Source organism: Topomyia yanbarensis, chromosome 2 (genome assembly GCF_030247195.1).
Source record: "Topomyia yanbarensis strain Yona2022 chromosome 2, ASM3024719v1, whole genome shotgun sequence".
NCBI lineage: Eukaryota > Metazoa > Arthropoda > Insecta > Diptera > Culicidae > Topomyia > Topomyia yanbarensis.
In genome coordinates this window covers 53,088,547-53,095,790 of record NC_080671.1, presented here as the reverse complement: position 1 = coordinate 53,095,790, position 7,244 = coordinate 53,088,547, and the positions used below count along the sequence as shown (strand labels likewise).

General features: G+C 40.8%; 2 protein-coding genes across 2 annotated transcripts; one reads left to right on the top strand and one right to left on the bottom strand.

The window, feature by feature from the left end:
* Positions 1-202: 202 nt before the first annotated feature.
* LOC131684962 (protein l(2)37Cc) lies at positions 203-1,862 on the bottom strand. The gene is made up of 3 exons (XM_058968257.1): positions 1,707-1,862; positions 1,431-1,533; positions 203-1,366 (listed from the first exon to the last, which is right to left on the bottom strand). Exons 2-3 carry the CDS (start codon positions 1,516-1,518, stop codon positions 636-638), a joined length of 819 nt encoding a protein of 272 aa, XP_058824240.1. The 5' UTR covers positions 1,519-1,533; positions 1,707-1,862; the 3' UTR covers positions 203-635.
* A 2,623-nt stretch (positions 1,863-4,485) lies between these two features.
* On the top strand, positions 4,486-6,365 carry LOC131684961 (ras-related protein Rab-4). Its single transcript, XM_058968256.1, has 3 exons — positions 4,486-4,592; positions 4,674-4,932; positions 4,996-6,365. The coding sequence occupies exons 2-3, from the start codon at positions 4,750-4,752 to the stop codon at positions 5,440-5,442; spliced, it is 630 nt and encodes a 209-aa protein (XP_058824239.1). The 5' UTR covers positions 4,486-4,592; positions 4,674-4,749; the 3' UTR covers positions 5,443-6,365.
* The last annotated feature ends 879 nt before the right edge of the window (positions 6,366-7,244 follow it).

Here is a 7,244-nt window from a genome sequence, read left to right as displayed (position 1 = left end):
ACGTCGAGAAGGGCAATTTCAGTATAGATAAACATGGGCCCTATCCTCACAGTCACGTTACCTAGCGACTAGAAGAAAAATTCCTTCCAGTCACCAGGTGACGTGACTGTGAGAATATGACCTCTAGCGTGCCATTTACTAGCTTCATAGAGAAAATCACGGAGAAAGGGGTGTATCGGCAAAAAGTCTACGATAAATCGATATATCCAGTAATGTTTATTAAAAAATGCGCCAAGCACCGAACGCCTTTTAGCCGAAAACTATCTTTTCATTCTTAAACAATATTTAATTCTGTACGAATAGAAGAAATTTTGCTTCCAACAAAATCCACTGTATTTATTATACGTACTATGCTAAATGGTAGCTCGCAGGCTTCAAAGAAAATGCACATTTCGAAATTGTTGAACTGACTACCATGGACACTGGAAACGACAGCTCCCAACCGGAACATTTTTTCACCAACCAAGCAGACTTGCAAAATGATAATCAAGCGCAAATTTCGCTGCTATATTGCGTTCCAAACAAATCGAGCTGTCCGGTTAAGGTAGTCACATAAAATAAATGAAAACTTAGTTCCTCTAATAACTATTCAAATTAGAAATGCTCCACCATCCTACACACCGTCTCTATTCACCCTACTGGGGCAAATTGAGCAGTGTCGTTTGTCCCGCTGGAAGGTAAACAACGGCTCTCGATCTGCTCAGTTGGTAGGCAATATCTTCGGCCGCTTCAATTCGTCGTAGCTCTACCAAACCGTCACCGCTGTCGGCAAAGGATTTTGCCAGCAGAGCAGCAGCCTCGGCATCTCCCTCTGCCGAAACGATAGCCGCTTGCTTCATTTGTTCGGCCTTTTCAACCATGAAACGGGCCTTTTCCGCTTCCTGCTGGGCCACCTGTTTCATTTCGACGGCTTGCGTGAATTCCTTGCCGAAGGTCAGATGCGTAATCGAGATGTCGTCCAGGATGACACCGAACTGGGCCGCACGCTCGGTCAAATCGTCCGACACTTTCTGGGAAACCATTTCTCGCTGAGTAATCAACTCTCCAGCATCGAACTGAGCAACGACAGCCTTCAGCACTTCGGTGGTAATCGAGGGCAGCACTCGCTCGTCGTAATCCTGACCAAGAATGGTGTAAATCTTTGGCAACTGATCAGGGACAGGGCGGAACAGAATACGTAAAGTGATGTTAACGTTCTGCAGATCTTTACTTCCAGTTACAACTGGAACATTCCGGGGCTGTGAGCGAATGTCAAAGATAACTGGCCGCTGGACCCATGGAATGAAGAAATGGGTTCCCTCTCCGGAAACTTGCTGTTTGATACCGGTAAACCTATCGAAGATCACCGCCCGGTGCCCACCGTCAACTGGAAGTAGAATTTGATTAGAACGAGATAAGAATATCCGTGTAGCAAGAGACGGAAAACAAACCATTATATAATGCAGAGTTCACCACACCTCCGACGATTGCAACACCCAGCCCAAGTTGACCGATACGATTCAAAAATTGTGTGGCCATTTCAGTTTGACGAGCCTGCAGAAAAGAAAAAAAAAAGTGAAACATTTGCAAAAATTGGTACCAGATTTCATCACATTCATTCGTGCGATACTATCTAGGTTATGTGTAATATCATTTTAAATATTAAAACAATTGACACAATCTCCAACTCAATTTGTCGGAAATTTTACCGTTTGTCGTTGATTTACCTTTAAAAGTTTCTGCTAGTTCGAAAAGAGCTGATAATATACAGTGCAATGCTACCGGCCTTCCACTTTTTGCGTAATATCGAAACGTGAAATCTCAGACCTGGTGATAATTCAGAGGTATTTTGATTAGTTTTGACAGTACTCTTGTGCCGAGATCCGCAGTTTTCCATTTCGTTCCTCCTGTCATTCATGCTTCAGGGTTGCTGATTGATGGTATCATTTCTTCGGTTGCGATTCGAGCAGAATTAGGTTTTACACCAACTGACATAACCCCACAAAATGAGCCGGATGAACTTCGTTTGACAATTCTCGGTGGTTTGTTTACATGGTAGTTACGTGAGTTCGAATGTAACAGATGAGCAACCGTTGCGCTCGCACTCACGCATCTGACAAAGTAAACAAACCACCGAGAATTGGGCTGGATGTTGTTGGCTCGAATCAAAACTTGTCGAAAGTAAACAAAGTTCATTTCATATCGTCAACCTGGCGCCCAGGTGGTGAAATCAACGGGGTGCTGGAGCGTTGCCAAAAAAAATTTATTTCCAGATTAAATTTTACTAAACTTCCCAGTTTAACTCAGCCGAAATGCTGGCTGGATCTAATTCGTATTCCGGCTCCTGTGACACAACCGATTCAAGTTAGAATGTTTAAGGGGTACCATTTCGATGCGGCTTAGCCGCATAACCGAGGCCCGGGCGAGGTGGCCACCGACCCGCCGTCGGAAGCAAGCGAACCTGTGATCCACTCGTTTGCCCGGCTTACTTAAACATAGGGGCTATCCCTAGTTTAAGTCCGACTGAGCGGTAGCGAAGTCGGACAGCACGCGCAAAAGCGATGTGGCGTAGCCACATTGGGTGCTGGACACAAAATAAAATTGGCAACGCTAGCAAAAGGTAAACACAAATGAACACTCCGGATGAACCTATCGTCAATTGACATTTCGACGAGTTTTGATTCGAGCCAATAATATGGGCCCGAGAATTGTCAAACATGAACTTCATTCATTATGAGTTCATTCGTGTCGTCATCTTGTAGAACTCAATTAGGTTTTACACCAACCGACATAACCCCGCAAATTGAGTCGGATGAACTTCGTTTGACAATTCTCGGTGGTTTGTTTACATGTGGGTTACGTGAGTTCGAATGTAACAGATGAGCACCCGTTGCACTCACTCTCATGCAACTGACAAAGTAAACAAACCACCGAGAATTGTCAAACATGAACGGTATTCATCTTGAGTTCATTTGTGTCGTCATCTTGTAGAACTCAATATTCCGCAGGGGTACCAGATTTTTTAAATCAATGCTTTTTTGTGAAAAGGCGCGATGCGCGGAATTTTTTAATACTTGCGAATGAGGGCTTCTAAACGCAACAAATTGACCTAAAAATTTGGATTCTACGATATTGCTTTCTTAAACTACAGCAAAACATACAACGGACGAAACTGTAATTTTGTTTGTTTATTTGAAGTTTCGCCCTTCGCGCAAACAATCAGGGCGATACCACAGAGAATGTATTTGACTATACCCTACAAACAGTCATAGAACCATAGATATTATGGGTAATATTGTTTCCAAATTGTTTGTAACAGAGTTCTTCAATTATTATAATTAATTGATGATTTATTGTACTAAAACAAATCAATGCATATGGCAATAATACATTTGATCTTCGTGCTGATATGACTACCGCAAATTAGTAACTGATTTTCGATTCTTCTCGCGAATTGTTAATTTTCAATCCCCAAACATGGCAAAAAGTCATTATTCCACTCAGACAAGACCATGCGTATTCCTTATGCACACTAAATGCCTTGTGGATAAGTTCCATAGTTGGTCCAATAAACACTAAGCAAACAAAGCAATTAGTTTGCTCAGTCCAAGAAATGCCCGCTCGATTGGCCTCACCCGGCGGATAGGTGTTCCCTTACAATTCCATCAAATCAAAGAACGTTTAAAATTACACACGACAAAATATGTACAGTTCTGAATATAATCAAATGAAATGAAGAGTGCTTAGCAGTTTGCACAATAAAATAATATTGAAAAAAATAGTTGCACAACCAAGGTAGTTCATTTTCTTCACTTGGATGAAAACTGGTTTTTGTTGAAAACCGGTTTTCGGCTAATTGATGACCAGCAACCTGAAAACTGCTTTTCAGCGAAAACCGGTTTTCATCCAGTGAAGAAATTGGCCGTTAAAGTTCTAAGATGATTCGTCTTTGGCAGTAACTAGGTGAGAAGTGAGGTAAGCGTGCAGCAGATTGCGGGGAAGAAAAATGACAGCGAACAACTTTGTGTACCCACTGAAATCTAAGCAAAGATATGGAGAGAACTAGTAAACAATGTTGTTAGCTGTCTTTTTTTAAACCAACATGGCTGATCGGTGTTTTTGAGGATCGTATCACCTGAGAATAAAAATACCTTGGTGCGAACTGTGCAATAAAATTTAGCGTGTGCTGGATAAGCACGGAAACGCTAACTTTTGCGTTTTACTTGTGATCCTCTCCATTCAACCCTGGTTTGCTGCCAAAGCATCAAACCCTACAGAGATGCCAGATTTGCAGACAAGTCTGCAAATTCGCAGATTTTTAATTTAAGCTGCAGATTTTTTCGATGACGCAGATATTTGCAGATTTTCTAGTTTGGTTGCAGATATTTGCAGATTTTTGAATATAAAGGCTTTTGGTTACACTAGCTTTCCTGACATTTTTTGTTCTTCCCAGACTTTTAAATTATTATTGCAGACATTTGAAAAAAGTACCTGGCATCTCTGAAACCCTATCAAACCTAAACAAAGTGCTGTCAAATGGATCAAGTCGTCTGCAATTAATTGGATCAGTGCAAAAACATTGGAAAGAGAAGTCCCAGACGGCTAAAATAATCGTAAGATAGCTTCGAAACTTCTGATTTCAGCAGATTCAATTCAACTTATTAGAACGTTTACTCTAAATGATGGATTATTAGACGAAATTGGAAGGTGATTACAGCAAAAGCTTAAAAGAAACCAAATTACATTTTTACTGATCCCCACCGGCTGCAAATGATGGCCTCGGTGCGCATTCCCGAGCAGAAAATTATCCTTTGTGGCGAGTATGGGGTGGGGAAAAGTTCTATTTTTCGACGCTTTGCTACTAATACTTTTGTGACTACAACAGACCGGAGGTCAACCCTCGGATTAGATCATTTTGATCGGAGTTTTGCTGTGGGCGAGCGAAACGTTAAGGTGGGTCTTACTACTTTCTCATTTGAATAATAGTTATTTTATTATGGACGTTTCTGTCTTTAGTTGCAACTGTGGGATACCGGTGGTATGGAGCGCGTTGCTTCGGTTACTTCAAGTTACTACAAGTTCGCTGAAGCTGCAGTGCTAGTTTTCGCACTGGACAATTTGGCCTCATTTCATTCCCTTTCGCAGCACATGCTAGACGTGGTAACCTACGCGGAGAATGCAAAAATCTTCCTGGTCGGGAATAAATTCGACCTAGAGCAAACCGGTGATCCGGAGGTAACCGATGCGGACATGGAATCTTTTTGCGAGCAGTGTCACAGCCTCATTAGTGCGACCTACAAGACGTCCTGTAAAACGGGCGAAGGGTTGGAAGAGATGTTTCAGGACATTGCAAACACCTTGGTGGAATCGAATCGATCCCGACTAGAACTGCAAGCGCTGGAGCAGCATGGGTTCAAGATCGAACCGCCGGAAGAGTTCGGCGAGCCGTCATGTCTTTGCTAGTATTTCGTGCCCTAAACAGGGCACTTTTGTTTAGTAGAAGATTTTGTGGGTTTCGTCAGCCGTCCGGATGCGTTTTGAATGGTGGAGTTGTGATTGAAAACACTTCGTTGTCTCAATGTGTTCAGTTTCAAACTAGAAACATTGCAGAGGTAGCACGAGTGCCATAGAAATGGAATGTGGTGGATTTAAATGGATAAATTTTATATTATAAAACATTGACGGATAAAATGGTGATGAAAATTCAGCAGTTCATTACATCGGCGTCAATCCGTCAGCAGTCATAACATACGCTTCATAGATATTTATGGAGCTTATAGTAATTTACAGTAGATTATATCGGTATCATTTGAGTCCTAATAAGATATTCCCAAAGCATATAAATTTCTTCGGCTTTTGACCACAAAGTAGAACAAAACATTGCAGTAATGCTTAATAGTTCACTAACACTGACTGCTTTTAAACATAAGGTACTCAGTATGGTGCTGAGGTGGAGATGCGATTATATGCAGCTATCGCCACATAAACCATATAACTATAAAAGCATAACTAAATCTTGCTAGATTTCCAAATGTTTATTTTGCTTAATTATTTGTTCAGCAGTTTAGTAGCTATATGTCGTAGTGTGAAACATCATGTAGTCTGTCCCTTATTTGTCATTGGAGAGCATTGGTCTCAGGAAAAATGTATTTAATGCGAACAAAAAATTCATTGTTTTTAATGCTATGAGGATATTTGGCGTGTTAGTTTTGCACTTCGAAGATGTACGAATTCTGGACAATCCGTGCTCGTGGTCATCGAGGAAATTAGGTTTTGGTTTGTTTGCACTGATTCCGCATATAATCGGAAACTTTTTATAAACATAGTAGTTGTAGATTCCAATTATGTAGTACATATATCCAATTAGAACATACATTATTAATAAACATTGGAAATTTGTGAAAAATGTGTATTTTAGTCATTTTTAGCCTAAACAGACTGCTCGTAGTTGCATTGAAGAAATGTTAGTGCGACACTCGTTAAAGACCGAACCTACTTCTGCATTTTCACGAGCATAACGGGATGGGAGATCCAATGGCAGCTCATATGCAGCCGTTCCACGCATAATTGTCACATGCTTCAACGTTGGGAAACGGAATTTTTGTAAACGTTTGCCTACAAAAAAGATGGGTGGGTAATGTCTGTGATATCGTCGAAGTGTAGTGACTACATCTCCGGCCTCACATTCGCAATCACGTTTAAATGGAAAACTTTCAAACTATTTTTCATGATAATCATGGTGGATCTAAAAAGAACCTGTGATGTTGGCGTTGGTTTTGATCGTTGGATGCTGATGACTTCTTCGCTCTTAGTATTGAACTTCTAGAATAGTCTCGCGCAATCTCGGTGGCCACGCTGGGATTCTTTTGTTTTAAACAGCCATGCGTTGCTTGTGTGTATTTGTTGTCACACTCGCAGATCGATCATTCTCCGTAATCGCATTTTTCACATCGGGGGGCACTATAACTCTAAAACTATTGACGGATTGATTTTATTTTGTCGTGAATAAAGATTTACCTGTCACTATTGAAACTCCTTTCCGAAATTTCGGAAGAAAAGTCGAGTGAAGTTTGGAACGCCTATACAACGTCATTGCTTATATTTTTGCTGTAATGTATGGATTTAATCAATTTCTTCGTCATCTTGACGAAAATATGTTCAGCAATGATGTATTAAATTTTTGAGTATATATGACATGTGTTAATAACGAAAACTGTTTTGAAAATGTTTCGAAAACAATTCGGAAATATGGTCAATATGGTGCA

What these genes read in the sequence shown, in the direction of transcription:
- LOC131684962 (XM_058968257.1), bottom strand. Translation starts at nt 1,518, where the DNA reads ATGGCCACACAATTTTTGAATCGTATCGGTCAACTTGGGCTGGGTGTT. An exon ending in GAACTCTGCATTATATAATG is followed by an intron (nt 1,367 to 1,430) that starts GTTTGTTTTCCG and finishes TTCTACTTCCAG; the next exon opens with TTGACGGTGGGCACCGGGCG.
- LOC131684961 (XM_058968256.1), top strand. Translation starts at nt 4,750, where the DNA reads ATGATGGCCTCGGTGCGCATTCCCGAGCAGAAAATTATCCTTTGTGGC. An exon ending in TGGGCGAGCGAAACGTTAAG is followed by an intron (nt 4,933 to 4,995) that starts GTGGGTCTTACT and finishes TTCTGTCTTTAG; the next exon opens with TTGCAACTGTGGGATACCGG.